This window comes from Nematostella vectensis, chromosome 11 (genome assembly GCF_932526225.1).
Source record: "Nematostella vectensis chromosome 11, jaNemVect1.1, whole genome shotgun sequence".
Classification (NCBI taxonomy): Eukaryota; Metazoa; Cnidaria; class Anthozoa; order Actiniaria; family Edwardsiidae; genus Nematostella; species Nematostella vectensis.
Genome location: NC_064044.1, coordinates 14774956 through 14797111, shown reverse-complemented (window position 1 = coordinate 14797111; position 22156 = coordinate 14774956). Strand labels below are relative to the sequence as shown.

General features: G+C 39.3%; 2 protein-coding genes, 1 long non-coding RNA gene and 2 pseudogenes across 3 annotated transcripts; 1 reads left to right on the top strand and 4 right to left on the bottom strand.

Annotated features, from left to right (window-relative positions):
• Positions 1–2740: 2740 nt before the first annotated feature.
• LOC116619725 lies at positions 2741–6899 on the bottom strand. The gene is made up of 4 exons (XM_048734314.1): positions 6773–6899; positions 6432–6624; positions 5485–6006; positions 2741–4891 (listed from the first exon to the last, which is right to left on the bottom strand). The coding sequence occupies exons 1-4, from the start codon at positions 6805–6807 to the stop codon at positions 3200–3202; spliced, it is 2442 nt and encodes an 813-aa protein (XP_048590271.1). The 5' UTR covers positions 6808–6899; the 3' UTR covers positions 2741–3199.
• On the top strand, positions 5886–6851 carry LOC116608982. The gene is made up of 2 exons (XR_007314144.1): positions 5886–6008; positions 6465–6851. It is a non-coding gene; the product is annotated as an uncharacterized LOC116608982 (long non-coding RNA).
• Positions 6900–8481: 1582 nt separating the features above from the next.
• On the bottom strand, positions 8482–10204 carry LOC125556703 (annotated as a pseudogene).
• A 409-nt stretch (positions 10205–10613) lies between these two features.
• Positions 10614–11805, bottom strand: LOC116612047 (uncharacterized protein K02A2.6-like). Its single transcript, XM_048734013.1, has 2 exons — positions 11602–11805; positions 10614–11384 (listed from the first exon to the last, which is right to left on the bottom strand). Exons 1-2 carry the CDS (start codon positions 11803–11805, stop codon positions 10614–10616), a joined length of 975 nt encoding a protein of 324 aa, XP_048589970.1.
• Positions 11806–14720: 2915 nt separating this feature from the next.
• Positions 14721–20662, bottom strand: LOC5504372 (annotated as a pseudogene).
• Positions 20663–22156: the final 1494 nt, after the last annotated feature.

Here is a 22156-nt window from a genome sequence, read left to right as displayed (position 1 = left end):
ATACAAAACATGGAAATGCACCACAAAGGAATAAAGACACACCTGTTTCAACAAACGTTTTTCCAGCAACACGTGGAGGATGGCTGATGTAGCTTCTAAACTTGCAAAGCATCATTTGAGAGTAAAAGCGCAAATAGCCACGTAATGTATGGAGGTTTGTTTTATATACTGCTATTACAAATAAAACCTCACTAAGTCATGACTTACAGGGGCACCATACTCCATCGACCCACCATGATTCGCTGGAGAAACGTTTAGCGCATCAACACAATTTCTGTAAAGCTGACCTGTTCGGGCCTACCATTTTTGCTGTACACGAGGAATCCTTTGGAAAAGCAAAGAACATCCCCTTTTGCAAATACCTTTTCTTCTCACTATTCCCCAAAACAAGAGAGGCTTCAACGTTATCTTTGACTGAAATGAGCTGAACACAAACATAGTTCGCGGGGATTTCATGACCATGGAGGGTAGTTAAATGTGGCATCAAAATCCCAGCAGCCAACCACATATTGTCCTTTTTATACATAACCGTATCTGTAAAAATAAATAAAACATTGAACTGTTAAAGTAAAAGTAAAATTAGTTTTATGAGGCCATCATAAATTTTTATAGACTGCATATGGATTTGTTTTCAATATCCAAACAAATGAGAAAAATGTAAATGCAACAACAAACAGCACATCAAAAGGAATTTTGATTTTTGTGTCAACATCAATTGTGTAGGAAATAAAATGACGTGAGAAGAGAAAGACAAATAGCAAACTCTTTATAAAGGATATGTGAGAACAGGTTCGGGTGGGGGACATTCTTCTCACCCCTACAACATATATTCTTCTAATACCCTTCATTAGGAATGGTCAGTGGATAATATTCCGTTTAAAGATGGTGGTAGAGGCACATAGACCGCTATAATATTAAATATTGGACTGTATCAGACATTGATGGGCTCTAATGTGCCATATTTATTCACAGAAATTATTTTTCTCAGCTTTTAGACAGTTTTATGGGTGGTCCAAGTAGGTGGTACATGGACCATTGGTCCCATGTTTTGTGGTCTCCCAGTCCTTAGTCTCACCTTCCATAAACGTCTCGAACATTTTTTTAACCATTTTTCCAAATTCATGGGCAGCCTTTCCCCTCTCGTGCCCAACAAAGGCTGCACCAGCACCTTCTGTGCCATAGCACTGTTGTGCCCAGACCATGTTTCTTAAATGTCAAGATGACAATGTAATTTTGGTGTTTCTGATGCAGGACGTCTGCCTAGAATCAAATAAATATGCAATGCTGTGAGGCCAGAGTATGAAATTTGAAACATGCTTCAAGAATGTGATTCGAGGGTACAGAACTTAAATTTAAGCTGACAGTGCAACATTCTAAGAATACATTATTTGACTACATTAAGCTTCAAACTGATTACATAATCTGAAGACTGATGAGTGTGCCAGTCTGCATGTATTCGCTCTACTACCATTATTATGTCTTGCAAAGTGATAACCTATTATGTAATCCTTGAACATTCTTGCAGACAAAATCTTGGGCTATATTACGTATAAGGCACACTGACCATTCAGAGGCATACAATATTGAAAATTGCATTCACCATAACTCCCATAACTAAATAATGAAGTGAACAGTCATGCTCTACCAGATACCACCAAGGCTCCCACATAATCCCGTGCTTCAGAAGAATTTCTGAGGTTACCTAGCGACGCGCGTCTACATGTGGGAAGAGAAGAGAGTTTTGGGATCGCCTTCATTTCTTCTCGCACAAGGTTTTCTTTTTGCTTTGCCCCTGTTCTTTCCGTAAAAGTTTGTGATCTACTGACCTGACCGCGTGAGGTCTGTCCTGTTATGGGTATGTTCTTTTTCTGAGATTGACACTTACCGTCGTCATTCACGTCGGGCTGGCTGGGTCCCATTTTGTCTCATCTTAGGCGCGCAGTGCTCTCTGGGTAATTATTTTGGGATTCCTGTGGTACACACTGATGTTAAATCAAACATGGCGGCCCCGTTGAAACAAAAAATTCTTTCAAGCGTGCTGAATTGGAAATTGTCGATCAAGACTGATAATAAAAAGGATGATTCATTCAAGAATAACGTCTTTAGAGAGTTGGAAAGTTTAATGGCGTCCGTTTTTGACAAGCATGATGGTTCTGTTCGTCGAAGCTATTGCCATCCGATTGTTGATATTTGGCCCATGACAGAGCGAATTATTGCTAAGTTGCATGATGGAATTCGTAGGAGACTTCGTGCTATACCAGTTACCTCTTCGCCGTATTTTGGCAGTTTTACACGTGAAGTTCCTCAAGAAGTGTTTGGTATTATATCAAATGCAATTCTTAACCACAACAGTTTTGGGCACACTTCAAGATCAACTGCTGCTCAAGTACGAATTACAGTGCATGACAAAAGAAAGGCTATTTGGTTCTTCAACCATATGAATGATGAGGGGGTGAGAATCAAGAAAGACGAGCTACTAATGAAGAAATTTGCAGATGAAAGCTTTGCCGAAGTTATAGTTTCAGAGGAGCAACCTATGATCCTGAAATACTCTATTAACTCCGAAACACTTAACATTACCTTCCATTATGGGGTCTGGAATTCTTTTGGAGTGGCTCAACACTGAAACTGTTTTAACTCTTCCAGCTACCAAGAGGTATACTCTACATATCTGACGTACTAAACATTGTACAACAGCATATTTTTCACTTGTATAAATTGTAAATCACCACAATCAGGCTGGGAGAAATGTTCTTGTTTATTGTTCTTTAATTGTCATATAATTGTTTCTGGACAACAACCAATGGAAGAACAACCAGTAATATGAACATATTCATAATGTCATCCTCAGTAGAATGAGAGAAATATTTAGCATTACTGGAATGATTATATATGATTTCTAAATATGATAAAATGGCTAGAATAAAAAAGTTCATTGTGAGTCATGATGAGACATGATAATACAGTAGAATTCTTACACTATGTCCATGAAACAAGATCAAAGTTGTTATTGTCTAACAGTTCTTATTTAGAAACTATTTAGTCACAATCAGTCAAACAGAACATTCATTACACAAAGAATAATTAAAGTGGTCTCTTGTGTATATATGTATTTGTGTAATAATGAATGTTCTGGTTGACTGATGACTAAATAGTCTCTAAATAAGAACTGTTAGAAAATACTTAATATGATCTTATTTCATGGACATAGTGTAAGCACTCTATTGTCAATTTTACCCTCCTTGCATGATTTCACTACTAGTTTGAATTCATCCGAGGAACAAATAGAACAGGAAGCCACAGGAACTGACTTAGGCTGACCACAAGCACAAAATTCATTGTTGCTGATAGAGTATGGAGGGATGTACTTATCCTTGGAAGGTTTGTCTTGAGCATCATTTTCAGAATGATTTGTGCAATGCAATTTTTTGGCCACTTGCTTGGAATCAGTTTCTTTAAGCCATATCAGTTCCATGAACTCATGCTTAAAAACTTGCCACCACCGAAGGTGTTTACCCTTGGTAGTGTTTTTGGCATAAGACGAGAGCTTTATATGCTTAGCTTCCCTGCCTTGCATACTATTCAAGCCGAGCCCAAACCCCAAATCATTATATATCTCATCTGTGTAGTATGGAATTGCTTTTCCAATTGTCCATGTGGTTGGTTTGACATTGGCCAAGAATAGAGCTTGACAGTTGTAATACTGCTCACACTCATTCTTAAGAACATTAATGTCACTCTCGCTGATGTGAACCCTGCTATAAAGGGAAACACAGTTCCGTAAACACAGACCTGAATATGCCAGGCTATAGACATGCAGTAAGGTGGTCTTTGGAATGGCTTGAGTTTCAATCAATACACAGCAGATCTTTTTGAAATGCCAGCAGAACAGTTTAGATTCCTTCCCAGTAAACCTGTAGGAAAAGTCTTCAGTCTTTTTCTTTTCACTGAACCATCTTTCCACCTTCTTGTAGAGTCTTCCAGCCTTAATGGTGTCTTTGAGCAAGCTCATGTATTTTGCCAGTGCTGAATGCTTTGGCAAAAGTGTAATGTTCCCATTAGCTTTGTTGATGTCAGCTTTATTGGTTAGATGTATGGCAGTGTTTAAAACATCTAAATTCCATTGCTGCCATGCGTTGTTGCTGTTGTGAAGAGGCTCTGGGTAAAGGTACTTAACAAATTTCCCTAGTGGAGGATAGAACTCTTGTCTTGAGTTGTTAGATGCAATGTACTCAGTTATTTTTTTTCGATGGTTATTGGCTTTCGAACCGTCTGGAATTTTGTTCTTCTCTTTGAATGACTTGACAGATTCTGCATCCTTCAATCTTTTCTCATATGCCCATTTTTTCCAAGTGCTGCTTGAGTCATGGCCAATTTTACCATTTATGGTCTTCATATTACTCTTCGAGACATTGGCAAACGTTGAAAAGTAGGTCGCAGCATTGTTTAATTCTCCAGACATACTCGCCATCCATTTCTGGTCGCTGGGAATAAGTCTGCATTGAAATGATATCTTGATACCACGCACCTCATATTCCTTCACTTCTATCTCCTCCATTTCCTTGATAACATGTTTGGTATACTCGTACATCAGTTCATGAGTTTCGTCACAATTCCCTCCCATTAATAAGTAGTTGTGGTCACAACTTTGTACCCCTTCTAAAACATTTAAAAGACTCACTAAATATGAAGTTGCTGTCTCGTCTTTGCCAAAAGGGGCTCCATCAGCCCCAATTGCCACAATGAATTTTCCTTTTTGGTCATTAAACCAATGAAGGATGTTGGAGTGCTCATTTAGCATTAAGTACATGTCAGCTAGCCTTAAAAGCAAGGTCTCCAAAGACCGATAGACTCCATGTACTGGACATTTCCCTTTCTGTTCAGCAAAATCCTATTGAAATAAAAATAACAATATTTTTAATTTCTATGAAGTGGCTTTTAATTGCCAATTTTAAGCAACTCATTAGAAATTCTAAACAATACAGAATAATAATCCAAATGTTCACTGTCCCTTGTTTATGTGTTTAATGGATTAAGAATCAATAGATTGCAAACATTATACCCATGAAATAAATAGGAACTAATTACCACTAATTAGTGCTGATTAATCCATTGAATTGGCCAAAATTAGGCGATATTTAGTGTAGCTATCTATTTCACGGGTATAGTGTTTGCACTCTAAAAAATCAATGATTGTACAAACATTTCATTTGATATATCCTGGCATATAGAACTAATGCAGGAAAACTGAAATAAAAAACAAATAAGATAAATATAGTTATTTATTGAAAAATTGTTAGTAACACTCAACCAGAACACAATCAATCAGACAAAAAATACCATGCATAACTATTTCAAACTGATTGATTGATTGATTGATTGATATGAACAATTTGTCAACAAATAGTTGTTAGTATCTATAGTAATATCTAGTTTGTTTTTATTTCACGGTTCCCCTGCATTTGCTCTGTTTGTTCTACTTACTTGGAGATCATACACATCCCCCATGTTTATTCCTTTTATGTATGACATCAACCTATCATAAGCTACAGGTCGCGGTACTGACACTCCTTGCATAAAGTCTGCTTTGTCTTTCCTTAATTCCTTGTACTTGGTTTTTGTTAGTAAACCCCCCTTGTAAAGCAGGGCTGTGCTTCGTACAAAGTTCTCTTGACTTTTTTCATACTTTGTCACATTATTCTTTACAATGCTAGGAATGACTTTGGTAGTGCAGACCTTTGAAGTTGTCATTAAGGACTCTATGACCTGTGTTGGGTTTTCATTTATCAGCGTTGACCACATCCCATTCATAATTGGGGTTTGGTCAGTTGATCTTTGATTGCAGTGTATAGGCTTTAAAGCCCTAAGTGTTGCTTTTCTTCTTCTTTGACTTTGAGCTTTAGATAAATTAATATGATCACTATTTTCTTTGCAGATCATACTCTCTGTGTTAGGCATTCTTGGTCGTTGCTTCGGTGCAGGCACCAGTGTTTCTAGATCATCAGCCTGTAAATATCAAAACTTATTTTGCAGTCAAACTGCTCAAAAGGGATATGACTTTAATATGACTTTCAATAATAAAGCATTGAAAAATGAATAAATTGGCAGTAATCCAATTTTCTTTTTCTTTTATATATTTACTGGAAGGTATTTTTGTATTAGAATACATTATAAATACATCTAAACTATAAAATATACATCCCAATAAACACTCCTCGCTCATTTCCTTGATTTTAGTGAAATTGGCAATTTTATGACTTCATTCATAATGACAAATACAGAAATTTTTCATACAAGAACAGCTCGAATTTGTAAGGCTGAAGTGTTAATTCAAAAATGTTTTTTTTTTTTGAAGTGCCTCTTATATAATTTAAAAATGTAAGCTCTTAATTCTAATATTTCAATATATTTCAATCCAAAGATCGTCATACCTTGCGCTTACGATAGTTGATTTTATTCTGCAGGCTTTTCACTTTGACATCTGCTGCTAGCTTTTCGTCTACAAGCTCTTCCATGATAAGTTTTCTTCGTTTCGAATACAAAGCGATGTTAAAACGTCCCTTTCGCTTGGTTGTAAGTGGAGTATCCTCAGGTTCGTTGGGAGCATTTTCTGGAACCGGAGAGCTAGTACACACAATAATATATCAAATTAAAGCTGAAAGAAAGGGCTAAAGAACTGTCGTTTTACTTTCTTGAATTAGGATCTCTTGAAACAAAAAAAATAGCTTTTATAAAGCTTAAACTGCTTCAAAAACATTGCAAAATTACTTACCTAATGACTGTCGTATCTGAAGAATCAATATCCATTTGTATTAAGAGTAATATACCAAAATAAAGATCAATTCAAGCTCTTCGTGTTTCTGCCGCCATTTTCCATTGAAAAACTACCCCTGGGGGATAGGGACAGTGAAATATTAGGCATTTTAGACCTTCTAAGGACCACAGCGAAGGATCGCGCTCGCCCCAGTCCCAAGTTTGGCTGAATCAAATGAGCCAAAAATGGACACAGCTAGCCCGACGTGTTGGCTGAAGCCAGTTCCTATTAGGTGTAAAGTGCCGTAATCCCTTAAGCCCTTCCGAAAACTTTGAAAGCGCATTACAGCGAAACTAAAATGCGCTAAAAAGCAACAAACATTTAAAATGTTGGTACCCTAGAATTTGTCCGATTTTCGTATAATTTGGCAGACATGTAGTCCAATAGCCTCGCTTCAAAAGGGGTTCTCATTTTTTTGATATTGTTTTTTAATCCAAAGTTATTCTCGCCAAAATGCCGGAAATAGCCGAAATTTGCATGCGGCAACTTTGAAATAAAATAACTCCTTAACGTAATACGATATGCAAAAATGAGAACCCCTTTTGAAGATTGACATTTGTTGATGGAAATAAGACGTATTGCGTTAACCTAGGCGCGAAGCAAAGGTACCAACATTTTCTCCGAAGACAACAGTATGATTTTGCGTATCTCGGCCCCTAACTAAAAAACGAAAAAACTTATTGAAAAAACGCTCTTGCGTCTTTCCTGATTGAACAGTTCGTATCAAACCACGAGATTTAACTCAATGAAACAAGACACAAATTTACTAAAAACAAGATGGCGTCGCTGCTCGCTTACGTGTACTCTCGCACGCATGCCTGGTGTGCCCTCGGCACCAGGTCCACTCGGCCAACTAGGCCACAGGGCTTTACAGACATCCCTCCTTTTCTCGGAGGCTAATCTACTTCCTGTTAAATGGCAAAATCATTAATAGCTAATAATAACAAACTGTTCAAGTTCATATAATGCAAAAGACAGTCCACCAATAGCGTCCTTTCAGACATACATTTCATAGTCTGAAAATCTCTGTGGTAGCCGTCTGGTCCTTCGCAGTCTCCCTGCTGTTGCAATAGGTTCCACCATAGTTTTAAAGTATACACCTAATTACAAGAATGTTTTTTTATACAACATTCATTTGCATTTTAGTTGTAAAGGACTACAGATATCTTTAAATATGACTCAAGCTGAACACTTATTTTGCAAACAAAGAACTCAACAATATCTCAAACACTGCCAAAGGTAGAATACAAATGCCAGCTTTCTTACAATTGCTTTCATTGCTTCACATTAGCTAAAATAAAATCAATTGGCAAAAGACTGACATAAATCGAAACAATCACTGGTGTTATTTATAAACCAGGTGGCATTAGGAACAAAGCTGGTTTATTGACGAGAATCTATTGCTAACTGCATATCACTACTTATGTCTGAATTGGCCCTACATATATAGCGCAATGTAAATGATGGTAAAGAGCTGCTTTAAATAAAATATAATTATAGTTCAACAAAATCCTGCAATTTCATTGCCAGGCTTACAGATGTATTATTCATCACTAATAAAGGTATTTAATTTTCTATCAAGGAAATACTGAAATCGCAGAATTTTGTTGAATTATTATATGAACAAATAATATCATGTTTTGTACTGAAAAATTATATTTGGCACAGATACTTAATCAGTGAAACAATTATAAAACTTCACTTAAACAGTACAATAATAATAAAAAGGTAGATAATAAATTATGGTTTGTTTCTTACTATTTCTCTTTCATGGATTAAGTTTGTCTACTTGTCTATACAAAATAATTCTTACTTTTTATCAAGGTAATAAAAAAAACTACTATAAAACTGCTTTTTTTCATCTTTCATTTCCTTAAGTACCTTTATCTTTTCTTCATCAGCTTTTTCTTTCTTTTCACAGTATTCTTTCAGAAAGTCCAAAACTTGTCTAGAGGCATTACGTGGCTTGAGTCTTTTTCGACATCTCCTTTGTAACTGGACAGATATATCAGATTCATCACTTGAAACATTATTGGTAGCACTACTTGTAGCATCAGATGTACTAGTATTTGCAGCACTATTAGCTTTGCTCATAGGCACTATAATGATTACTGTTTGACGATTCCAAGGTGGACACAGGTGTAACTGAGACATCTTTTGAAAGACACTCGGACAGTTCATCATAATATTTCCATGTTTTGTTTTGATTTCCAGATTTCCTATTGTGGTCTTCAATTTCTTTTTGTCTTGTAACAAGTTTGCCCCACTTGCGTAAGCACTGTTCGCCAGTGACGGACATATTGGACTTCTTATTTACTTCTTTGGCTATTAACTCAAATACTTGTTTTTTGGCCTTTTTAGAGTCAAATTCCTCTTTAAATTCTTGCCATGTGGCTATCAGTAATTTGACATTGCTGTCACTCCAATGTACATTTGCCTGGGACTGAGTTAACTCTGCTTGGGACTTTGCCAACTCTGCCTGGGACTGAGTTAACTCTGCCCGGGATGACACTGCAATGACAAATATACAGATTTATCCATTGCATGTATATGATATAACAGTTCATAAATATGTTAATGAATTAAAGAATTTCTCCGCTTGTTTTTTTTTTAATGGTACGTTCTTTTCATATTTCTACTAAAGGCCATTATAGAGTGGTTTATAAAAACCTGTCAAATACTATTTAGTTTATCTAGTACTAATACAATACAATGTCACTGTTCTCTTTTGTTCTGGCTTGACTATTACACTTTTAACAATTACATTTTGTTGCACGGGATTTTGAAAGCCACTCTACAATGAAGCATAACTTAAACCAATGTTTCATATAAGTAACAGTTAATCAACAGTAAAAGCGTGAAAGATTAGTTAGTATAAATAGAACTACTTTGTACAATTTAGTGAAAATAGTGCAATTTAGTTTTACTAATCTCTCACGCTTTTACTGTTTGCACTCTAATTGTCGTCAAGCATTTTCTTCTTAAATTCGTTGACAGAAGAATGAAGTGATTTTTCATCTTAAACTTAAGTATGTTTCAAAACAAAATTGAAGCTAAATTTGGCAAGAGAAGTTAAACACTCAATACAAAAAAGGATTAAACTTTGAGAATTGAAGCTCACCGATCACCAAACAACTTTGCTCTTTTTGGATGCTTTCATTTACGAGACAAACAACAAGCACGTGCTGCTTCAAACCGCGTCCCCGTCAGTGGCATATTTCATGATATTCTTGAGCTTATACTAAAATAAAATAATACAAATGTAGATTTATACTTACATTGTTGGTTTGACACAATGTTTGCAACACAATGATGTTTGAGAAGAGATGTTAGATCAGAACAAATAGTCTGACATTGCGGGCACAACCAGCATGATCCTTCGTCTGCCATTTTGTTGTTGAAAATAGTCTTGGGGGCTTGGGGAACAGTGGCCGATGGGGGCCTCGGTCAATGGAAAGACCTAGGCCACACCTGAAATTCCGGTGAAAGTGGACTACCTCTCAAGCAGTTCCACTTTTTCCGGAAATTTTCCAGTAGGAGGAACCTGTACAATTTACAAAATACCCAGAAGTACCGGAATTTCCGTGTAAATGGTAAGCAACCTTGGTCTCCCATGGGGCAGCACCTCTGTGCTTGTCCGTATACTCCTTTGACTTCGCTTTCTGTTCCGAATCCTTGTCCTGAGGTTCTTGATCTCACACTGGGGTGACACCCAAATCAGGAATCTTTCCTCGGACCTTCCTACCAGTTAAACTGTGAGGTAGTGCCCTATATGCAGTCAGATATCTCCTAAGCTCCTTCATGTTTTCTTCGCAGCTTGCGCAATCTGGAGTCTCTTTGCCAACGACCTGTTGTAGCGCTCCACTCCAACATTCTTTTGAGCCCACTTTGGAACTACTTTGCACCTGGAGATTCCGTTTTTCTCACAGTAATTCTTGAACTCTTCCGACTTAAACTGGGGCCCATTATCTGACTTAATGGTTAAGGGTAGTCCATGCCTGCTTAAAATCGTCTCAAGAATATCAATGATCTTATCAGTAGTAGTTGATTTCATGACTTCAACTTCATAATACCGGCTATAATAACCAACCACAACTAGTAAGGAATGTCCTGAGGGGAGTGGCCCCTTCGAGTCAATAGCCAAATCTTGCCATGGCCAGTCAGGCAATTTTGTAGGCTGTAGAGGTTCTGGAGGACCATGCTTTGATACTAGTTGACATTCATAACAGGAGCGACAATATCTTTCTGCTGCCTTATCTATGCCTGGCCACCATACTTTGGTTTTCAAGTTCTGTTTGGTCCCCAGTTTGGTTTGTGCTCTCAGTTCCTTTGAAATAATGATTCTAGTCCCTCTAAGCACAAGTTTGCCAATCACGTATAGCTCCCCTGCCACTGGCATATACTGCTTGCAATTATCAAAGCGGCCAGTCTCTATTGCTCGCCTTACCTCTTCAAGTTCCTCGTCTCTGTCTGATGCTCTTTCTATCTCTCGGGTTGTAAGTGCTGTGGGGGTTGCGCTCACCGCTACGAATCTGACGTACTCCTCAGCTTCATGGTCATGGTTTGTTGCCTGTTGGTTGCTAGACAACAGTCTAGATAAAGGATCTGCAATGTTATTTCTACCAGGTGAGTAAACAACTGTAAAATCTTACTGTTGTAAGCGCAACACCCACCTTCCTATCCTGGCACAAGGTTTGGATCTGGTACTGTATATCACCTCTAAGGGTTTGTGGTCAGTCTCGAAAGTAAACCGCATTCCAAAGACATGGTTGAAACTTCGCACATACCCATACTATACCAAGAGCCTCCTTTTCTGTCTGGGAGTATCTGCGTTCGCAGTCGCTCAAACTTCGACTTGCATGGCTTACTGGAGTCCATCCTCCTTCCTGTCTCTGGAGAAGAACCGCACCTAAGCCAACAGGGCTTTCATCCGAGGCAACCTTCGTCTCAGCATCCTTGTCGAAATATGCCAGTGTACATGCTTGTGCCATGCTTTGCTTCAAGGCTTCAAATGACCTTTCCTACTCTGCTCCAAACACAAATGGGGTATTCTTCCTGGTCAGTCTTCGCAAAGGTTCTGCAAGGGTTGCGAAGTGCGGAATGAATCGACTACTGAAATTAGCTAGGCCAAGGAAGCTACGCACCTGTTTGGTCGTCTTGGGTTTCTCTGCCCCGAATATGGCTCTCAGCCTGTCTTCAGTCGCCGATAATGGGTTTCCTTGTCCGGACCGTGGACTATTATGTCGTCCGATATATTCTTAGTGCCGTCAATGTCCGCAAGGGCTGTTGCGATCTCATGCTGGTATTGCTCACGTGCCGTATTGACACCAAACAAGAGCCTCTTGTACCTGAAAAGACCTCCAGGAATAGCAAATGTTGTTATTTCTCTTGACTTATCATCTAACTCTAGCTGGTGGTATCGCCATTTCAGATCAAGCTTACTAAATACTGTTGACCCATTCATGGTTTGAAGTACTTTGTCAACAGTTGGGATAGGGTAGCGTCTGCGCGTAATGGCATTATTTGCCTAACGCATATCTATGCACAGTCTTATCTCCCCCTGTCTCTTAGGAACAACAACTACTGGGTTTACCCAAGGGGCTGGGCCTTCTACCGGTTCAATAATATCAAGTTCGAAATATCAATAATATCAAGTTCTGAAATCTTTTCGTTCGCTTTCTCTCTCAAATTAAATAGAACCCTCCGATAGGGCTGTGCAACTGGTGCGACACTGGGGTCAATATCTAGGGAAATTTGTTTCGTTTTGAGTTTCCCCACTCCCTTGAAAACTTCCGGGTACTTCTGTTTTAAAACTTCAGCTTTGTCTGTCACCATGGAAACGTCAGGGCAAATTTTCAGTACTCCCAATTACTTGGCAGTGTTTTTGCCCAACAATGGGATGCCCTTTCCTCTGATTGTAATAAAATCAGCATCCACTGTGTTCCCCCTGAAATTAGCTTTACATGAGAATGTTCGTTTAACGTCCAAAGGCTTTTTGGCACCATAGGCATAAAGGGTACGGTCTATCGGACCGGATTGCAAGTATCACACAGTATGACTGAGAGTTCGTCGAGTTCATCAGACGAAAACGAAGGTTAGAAAGTGAGGAATTTGCTGAGGTAGAGACCCAGTTTGAGCCCTACATGGATGGACCTCCCGCACCTCCGGGCTACAGGGAAGAAGTTGATGAGGAATCAAACGACCCCGATGGCCTGAGGCCCCAGATCCTGGCCGACAGAGAGGAGATAATACCTGTCCAGGAATGGTAAATTGTTTACCCTATGTTTTGTCTGAGATACGATCGAGTCGCGACATCCCACGTTGGTTGTTTATTATAGGTGCCAGTGTCAACATTGTGCAAAGAATGAGCTGAGCGGCGCTCTTGAGCATCGAGGCTGTAGAGAAATTGAGAATGTTCAAGGCAAACTAACATCCGACGGTTCGATTGAGAACTTATCATGCATCACACTGTAGAGGACTACAGAGCTATGACTAACAAGGCTGTCCTTCAAAACGTGGCTCCATTGCTGAAGGCAATGACAGGGCAAGCATACAGTCGGCGTAAGAAACTTTTTGTTATACGTAGGTTGAGAATCATATAAATGTAAAATGCCATATACGAAGTTCTAATCCATGCGATTACAGGTTTTGGTTCAGGGTCTTCGCTCTTTGATATCTGTTATTTTCGCATAGTCGGACCATTTGAAATTGAGGGAGTAGATCTCCATATTTTTTTTTAGCCCAAAGGCATTGCAGTTTTTCACAAATTCCCGCTTACCCAATGGGCTATTGAGGATACAAGCACCATTTAACTTATTGCTGTTATAAATTGTTTTTTCGAAGTTTTTTTTTATTAATAAAGGTGTCGTTAACTGTGATTTTTATTTTGGGGAATAATTCATTTCTTAGCGAGTTCATACTTGTGGAAGATAGGAGCAGCCTTTCACCCTGAAGAAATGTCTTTTTTATCCTCACACATAAACTAATCAGTTATTGCTGTTGTCATTGACAACTAAATTCTTTGTGCTATTTTACAGATTTTTTAGGTCAGTTGCCTATCGCTGGATAATTCGGTGGATATGTGGCTATATGGGATGGGAAAACACTCGCCCATTGTCTGGGTGCATTTATAATGACATACGGAAAAGATATCAGACACGGCACCTACAGCCAAGGGGATACCAGGAGGCCTGGAGCTTATGAGGAATGTAGCAGTATGGCTACATTCCGAATATGGCTCAACTAATGAGTACTGGATATATATATTTTTTATGATTTTATTTTGTATAGTTTGATTTGTATAGTTCTGGGAATATATGTACATGTTTGATAGATAAAAATAGCAAAAAAACACTTTCTCTATGTCTAGTTGATTGTAAAAAATTTATTTTAAAAATAATTATATTTTGTATTTATTTTAACAAATGGGCAAAATATTAAATAACGTATTTATAGAAGTTTTCTTGTTACTATTTATCGAACCAATTTCGCAGTCAACTCTATGAAAAAAAAAAGTACATTGATGTTGAATAAAAATAATCAGCAAAACAAAATCTGTGAATTCCATCTACAATTTTAAAATAGATAGTGGCTTGTTCCTGCGCAGCAGCTCTCGTCCTCTTGGACATCAACTACAAAATTATGTATAAAAAGAGAACTATTAAGTCTAGTTCTGTGCTACATATAAAGTTTGGGTTATTTTTTTTTTTTATCTGGCTGGCTATTAAACAAATAGACAATTTTCAACAAAATCCACCTGTAATATTTATTAAAAAAACAACAACAACAATAGAAATAGCTGCGAGAGCAAAAAAAGATCTAAATTGAACAGTCCAGACAAGTATGTTGTACTATAGGCATCCATCTGAGTAGTAAGTCTTCGCAAATGCTTTCACGGTGCGTTTTCACTGCTGTTGAAGGTGTGGATATCCATCAAATGCAATGTTTGACAAACATGTTTAAATGTTTAGCCAGGCCTTAAGCCATTGCCACGCGTACCTGATAGATAAAGGGGGGTGGTGCTATGCCTTTTCCTCTTCTCATAAACCTGGATGGCTTCACTTCTGGACACTAATTGGAAATTGTTGGCTAAGGGGTTCTGGCACCTTTTTTTGGTATCTCTCACGAATAGCTGTCAACTCCTCCAGTGGTACAGTGAAGAGTACCTTGCTGATATCATCTACATAGTCTGCAAACAATAAGATAAATAAGTATGACAGGCATAGATTGTACAATAAAATCTTAGCTTTGTGAGCAAAGTTTCCGTTCAAAACAATTGTTTCTCACCCTAAGGTTGAGGGGTTAGGACATTTCCTAGAGAAATTTAAATATCCCAACTACTTCTAGAATTAAATGCGTTTGCGACAATACCCAATCAGAGACCAAGTTAAATCACAATACCCTCTGTGGAATTATTAATTGGAACATAGCCCTTTAGGAGGCCTGAAATAGTTGTCTTTTGTAAGTCTTCGGTAATAAGACACCAAAGACAACTATTTCAGGCCTCCTAAAGGGCTAAATTCCAATTAATAATTCCAGATGAGAGGGATGTCTTTGGTGTCTTTTTATATGGGAAAACATCTCTGTTACTCAACTCTTCTGTTTCATAGGGTTAAAAGAAATCACCATAGCAACGAAGTAGTCTGATAAAATAAAGGCAAACAAATAATATTGAAACCAGGTGGTAAATTTAGTTTAGAGTAGATTTTCCTTGGAGTGTTGCAATTATTTGTTTGCTAGAAAATAAACCCCCGAAGTCTGTAACATGAGAAATAACATTTTTAGGGGTAAATTTTTTTTCTCTCTTTTTGTCTAGATTTGTCTAGATTGCTTAAAAACCAGTTAATCCAACTTGTGTGATGCATGGTGTCTAGGCTACGAAACTCTTTGCATATATATCAAACCTACTGCATGCTTTATGCTCAATCAGTCCTTAATTCCTAATGTTGCAAAAGGGTCAAGAAGCCAGTCATCTAAGCTTACCATAGGTAGGAGGAACAGAGACCTCTTTCACTACCTCTTCCCCCAACTTGAACTTTGAATAGACGACATGGTAGTATTTGCTACCATCAGCTTTCTCCTTCGTTTGTCGTTTCACATTTTCGTTGAAGTGAAAACTTGCTAATACATGCCTAAGGAGAAAGATTAGTTTTTTTATGGTCACTATAGTAATAGTGAATAGAGAATGCCCGTTTTCCAGGAAACTAAAATAGTTTGATTATGAACTCACCTACAATATGACCCAATCATTTTTGGGCGCCAGTGATTGAGAGTGGCATGAAATCCCTCTAAACTGCTTGTCTGCGCATCAGCTGATAGTTTCCCAGTATCTTTTACAAGAGCTGTGTCTAGTAGTATTTTCTTTAACTTATCGTGAGCCGCAGTACCTGAAGAATAACACCATTATTTCAGGGGCCGCGGAGTGGTCCCACAAATGGGTGGGCGAAAGTGGGGTAAGGGTAGGTAGTGGTTTCAGGGGGTGGGGTGGGGGTGGTGGTGGGTAACCTAGGTCTCTATGCATGTTGGGAGCCCTCCCCCCACACTTTTGGCGCCCCCTCCCGCCCCTCCCCACCCCCGCCGCCCCTGTATCATTAGGTAGGTCTGTTTTCCCTCTAACCACACAAACAATATAAATCATTGATATTAAAGAATGTGCAGCTCACTCCGTGTGATTTTTATTCGACCATATGAAAAATTGCACAATGATAACAATGAGTAGAGAGCTAGAATGAATAATGCCTGTTCCACACACCTTTTTTATCCACATTCTGTCCCAAAGGATACCATGATTGCAGACTTTATACAGCTCATTGGGGTGATCTGTGTGCAGATTTGCAACATGTCGCAGAAACGAACTCCATTTGGCCACAATAAGGTTCCAAATCCACATGCAGTAGGAGTTGCACAGCAGTAAAGATGTCGCCGAATACCCTTCATCCATGAGGCAATCCTGTCACATCCAGCTTCTTTGCTTGCCTTTAGGAGTTTTTTCCACACCGACCTTGCCACATGCCAGATGCCAGATGTCAAAGTAATGCTTTGTGGCAGGATTCATCTCTTTTATCCACTAAGCTATACCCCTGTGGCGATCAGAGATAAATACTCCAATGTTAACTCCGGCATCCTGAAGAAACTTAAAGCTCGTCTTTGCACCCTCAAGTTCCGTTTGCTGCGAGCCACCTGTCTCATTGGCCTGGAAGAATCAGGAAAGAAAAAAAAGTTTTGATGAGGAATGATCCAATCTGGAAAAATTGCAGTTAATGTTAGTTTCTGTTATGCAAAGAAAGTAGAATTTTGCACAGTAGAAAGTAAACAAAACTTGACTAATTTGGGCCAGCAATTCTTTTGTACATTCCACAAAGAATTGTTACATGCAAATCTTGCGTATAAAATTGCTACAGTGCGAATTGATTTTGGCATGCAATAACATGCATAATTACATTCCCCCTGTACAAATTCGAAGAACAATATGCAAATTTTCTTTTAGAAAATTATAAATAAAACAAGGATACAAGCAAGCTGTCCAGAAAATATATGCTTTGTTTGAAGTTTTTAAGGAAATATCATATTACAGGTTTGGGGAGCTCAATTATACTGAACCACTTGCTTACCTGGACTATTTCAAAATGAACAATTTTCATCACTGTTGTGGACATCATGGTGTACACTCCATATTTGGCACTGTGCCCCATGATATCAAAGCGTCCATCTCCACACCACATAAAATCTCTTGTCTTCTTGACCACTTCAAGGATATTCTCTCTGTACACTTCCCAGGCTCTCAATGGTTTTTGGAAACAAGAACATACGCTGGTGCCTGAAGAAGGTGCGTTGGGTTATTATGCACAGTCCCATGTGCCGTAAGATCAGCAGAATCCTGCTGAAGAGACACCAGCCATCAGAGTACCGAAACTGAGAAGAACATTGCCGGCAGGGTATCTCCCAAAGATGAAGGGCTGAGAGCGCCATTTAAAGACAGACACACACTTTGAGCATTCTTGGGTAACTGTTACCATTGTTCCATTTGTTGCCATTGAAACCTTTGGGGCGTTTGCTTTACAGTTAAAGCAAAACAAACTGAACACGCTTAGCAGCATGCTGTAAAATACAATGAACTTTGGCTCCTTGTGAAGAGGATCAGGACCAGGATCAACCCTACAGTAAACAAAACATTTTTTTTCTTTAGTATATAAAAGCTTATTAAAAACTTAGACCATCATTCGTTATTGTTTAGTTTTGTTTACAGTTCAGTTCACAGTTCAGGTAGTGGGGAAGAATGTGAAATGGGATCAATTTCTATTGTTTTGGGCCAAAATTTAATTCAATTTCATTTAGGGAAAAAACCTTTAAAAAACTGTGAGAAAATATATTGATATTCTCAAACCATTTTATAAAACAGTTCAAGATGTTTCACTGGGCAACTGCAAAATGAATGTAAGTTCTACCTAGAATTTAATCCTATATTCTTACCATATATCACAATTGTCATCTGTTTCACCAGGAGAATCATCCTCCTCAATACTGTCACTGCTCTCTGCAGACTCTGCTGAGGCTTTCCACTCCTGATTCACTTTCCCCCTCACTCTCATCTGATCCCTCTGTCGACCCATGTAATAATCTGCTTCTTTAGATGAAAACTGATCATGGTCAGGCTCCTGGTCGGACTCGGACAGATCGGACTCAGACTGGCTGGGCTCTGGACTCTGGGCTTTCTGAACGCTGAGTTGCTGCAACATAATAACATAATCTTTTATTTCATTTTCATCATCCCCTGACTTAAAATCTATACATGTACATTCATACGACAAAATTCGTTTATTAGCATACCTTCTTCATTTTCTTAAGGTCAGCTTTTAATGTTGCCACTCTTTGACTTTTTGATCTTTGCTGGTTCTTTAACTTCACTTGGTAGTTCAGAAGTTTCCTTGTGGATTGATGACTTGATCTCATGCAACCACCACCAGCCGCAGATAAACCAGCACTAGCACCAGCCACAGATAAACCAGCACTAGCACTAGCCACAGATAAACCAGCACTAGCACCAGCCGCAGATAAACCAGCACTAGCACCAGCCGCAGATAAACCAGCACTAGCACCAGCCACAGATAAACCAGCACTAGCACCAGCCACAGATAAACCAGCACTAGCACCAGCCGCAGATAAACCAGCACTAGCACTAGCCGCAGATAAACCAGCACTAGCACCAGCCACAGATAAACCAGCACTAGCACTAGCCGCAGATAAACCAGCACTAGCACTAGCCGCAGATAAACCAGCACTAGCACTAGCCACAGATAAACCAGCACTAGCACCAGCCGCAGATAAACCAGCACTAGCACCAGCCGCAGATAAACCAGCACTAGCACCAGCCACAGATAAACCAGCACTAGCACCAGCCACAGATAAACCAGCACTAGCACCAGCCACAGATAAACCAGCACTAGCACCAGCCACAGATAAACCAGCACTAGCACCAGCCACAGATAAACCAGCACTAGCACCAGCCACAGATAAACCAGCACTAGCACCAGCCGCAGATAAACCAGCACTAGCACTAGCCACAGATAAACCAGCACTAGCACTAGCCACAGATAAACCAGCACTAGCACCAGCCACAGATAAACCAGCACTAGCACCAGCCACAGATAAACCAGCACTAGCACTAGCCACAGATAAACCAGCACTAGCACTAGCCGCAGATAAACCAGCACTAGCACCAGCCACAGATAAACCAGCACTAGCACTAGCCACAGATAAACCAGCACTAGCACCAGCCACAGATAAACCAGCACTAGCACTAGCCACAGATAAACCAGCACTAGCACTAGCCACAGATAAACCAGCACTAGCACCAGCCACAGATAAACCAGCACTAGCACCAGCCACAGATAAACCAGCACTAGCACCAGCCACAGATAAACCAGCACTAGCACCAGCCACAGATAAACCAGCACTAGCACCAGCCACAGATAAACCAGCACTAGCACCAGCCACAGATAAACCAGCACTAGCACTAGCCGCAGATAAACCAGCACTAGCACCAGCCACAGATAAACCAGCACTAGCACTAGCCGCAGATAAACCAGCACTAGCACTAGCCACAGAAAAAGCAGCACTAGCACTAGCCACAGAAAAAGCACCACCACCACTAACAGGCAGAGCAAACCTTCCAACACCACCAGCAAGAGGCATAGCAACAGCATGGGCACCAGCCCTAACAGCACCACCAGTCACAACAGCCCGCCCAACACCACCAGGCACAACAGCCTGAACAGCACCACCAGTCACAACAGCCTGAACAACACCACCAGACGCAACACCGCCAGGCACAACAGTCTGTCCAACACCACTCGCACTACTTGCTGGCCCATCACTTGCATTTTCCTCAGTTCTTTTTCTTTTATGTGGAACTGGGCCAAAGTGGTCAGTTAGGACTGATCTTCGGTTCTACAGAAAAAAAACACATTATAATTCACATAATAATAAAGGAGATGACTATGGCATCTAAATAATTTGCTTTTAGTTTATTTTTTATCAAATAAAAAATGGTTCCCGCTTTCTATTCATAATAAAGGTGATAACCATGGCATCTAAGAAAAAGGATAACATGAGACGAGTTGCTTTTACTAGAATTGAATTTATCTAACTATAGCATGCAACACATGTATGTCATGTCTTGGCTCTGATTTAGACACGACTTTCCCGCATTTGATCTTTTTTACATGCAATGTGGTACGAAATCCTTGTTTCGTGTTTAAGAAAAGAGTGCCCACTTCTGCATAGGAAAAAAACAAGCATATATAAATATATCATGGTAAAATGGCCTATCTGCGGTATTGGCATGACAATTATTACATAAAACAGGCAAACATGCTCACAGATTTCACACATTTGAAAACTTACGTGTCTTTGCTCACGAGCTTCGGCCCATCATAACACTCTTTCTTGAAGTGGTCCGAACATAGTGAGATGTTGTCACCTCGTGCACGAGAGTCCGGTCGATTTTTCCGTACGAATTTCTCCCACTCGTGCTTCAATTTGCTGTCTTTGGGAAAGTTATGCATCGAAATATTATCCGTGTAAGCGTGTAAGACGTATTTTTGCAGCTAACATTATTCGGTAGGCCTGCTACACAAAATCGGCCCTTATTTTTCCTTTTATCGCAAGGGTCACCGTCGCACGTCTTTCTTTCACTGCCCGCCATATTAAACTAAACCAACATTATGACGCCGAGCACGCACACGTGATCGGAAGCTTCGTCACGTGATTGCTTGGCCGCCGAGCGATTGATGGAGGGGACGAAAAAGCGCGGAAAGTTCGAAATTCCCTAAAAACAATAACTTTTCGAGGTTTTAATCGATTTCGCTCAAATTTTTAGCCAGTTTTTTTTTCAGATATCAATGTTCAAATGAACTCTATTTTCGTTTCGTGACTGAGGCTCTTTAATTCTATTAACTGATTCTTGGTTACTAGTATCTGGCTTATCATGGGAAAGTTTTGCTAGCTGGGACTCGATCTTCTCACATTGCTCGGCGATTTCTAGCGCTTTTTTTTAAAGTCGAAGTCTTCTAACAATTTCCGTTTAATATACGTTGACGTGCATTTTTCTTAAACAGTGTCTCTTATTTGGTTTTCTACATCAGCTCCAAATCGCAGTCCTTGGCTGCTTTACGTAATCGAGTAGCAAAGTACTGGGTGGTTTCATTGGTCTTGAAAGAAAGGCTTTTAAAAGCTTGCCTGGCAAATGCAGAGTTTACCTGGGGGACGAAATATCCGTTCAAACAAAAATGTGATAATTCAGTACTTTCCTAAAATATCCCCTTTCCCATTATCCTTAGGTTGATAGAAAACTGTTTTCTTTACAGATTTATTATTTAAAATGCAAAAGTTTGTTTTTAGTTTTTTTTTATAAGTATCTTGTTCTAAAAGAACCTATTAAGTGTGTACTGCTGAATCACATAGTAATGCCCTAGTCATTTGAGCCCCCTCCCTTATGGTCCTGGGGAAGTCAGTGGTTAATGTGGGGTTTTAGATTACTTTTTAACCAGAATATATCAAGAGGGGTGGTGGTATTGACTGTTTTTCACTCTTAACTTGGAAACAGGCTTTTATTAAAGTCTAGTCCCCCGCCCTTTCCTGGGACCACTGTCTTTCAGACATGTCTTTCAAAACATGGTTTTCAATTCTCATGTCTTCCAGTCTTTATCATTCCTCTTGGCCATCAGGTAGTCCCTGGTTCATAGAAGAGTGACATTTTTTTCAAAACAATCTTTTCATCAAGACATTTATAATCTGACTAATTTCCGCAAATATTTGGAAAAAAAAACACATGAGATGTAAGAT

What these genes read in the sequence shown, in the direction of transcription:
- LOC116619725 (XM_048734314.1), bottom strand. Translation starts at nt 6,807, where the DNA reads ATGGATATTGATTCTTCAGATACGACAGTCATTAG. An exon ending in TCAGATACGACAGTCATTAG is followed by an intron (nt 6,625 to 6,772) that starts GTAAGTAATTTT and finishes TGTGTGTACTAG; the next exon opens with CTCTCCGGTTCCAGAAAATG. An exon ending in TCAACTATCGTAAGCGCAAG is followed by an intron (nt 6,007 to 6,431) that starts GTATGACGATCT and finishes TGATATTTACAG; the next exon opens with GCTGATGATCTAGAAACACT.
- LOC116612047 (XM_048734013.1), bottom strand. Translation starts at nt 11,805, where the DNA reads ATGGCACAAGCATGTACACTGGCATATTTCGACAAGGATGCTGAGACG. An exon ending in AGGCTCTTGGTATAGTATGG is followed by an intron (nt 11,385 to 11,601) that starts GTATGTGCGAAG and finishes AGCAACCAACAG; the next exon opens with GCAACAAACCATGACCATGA.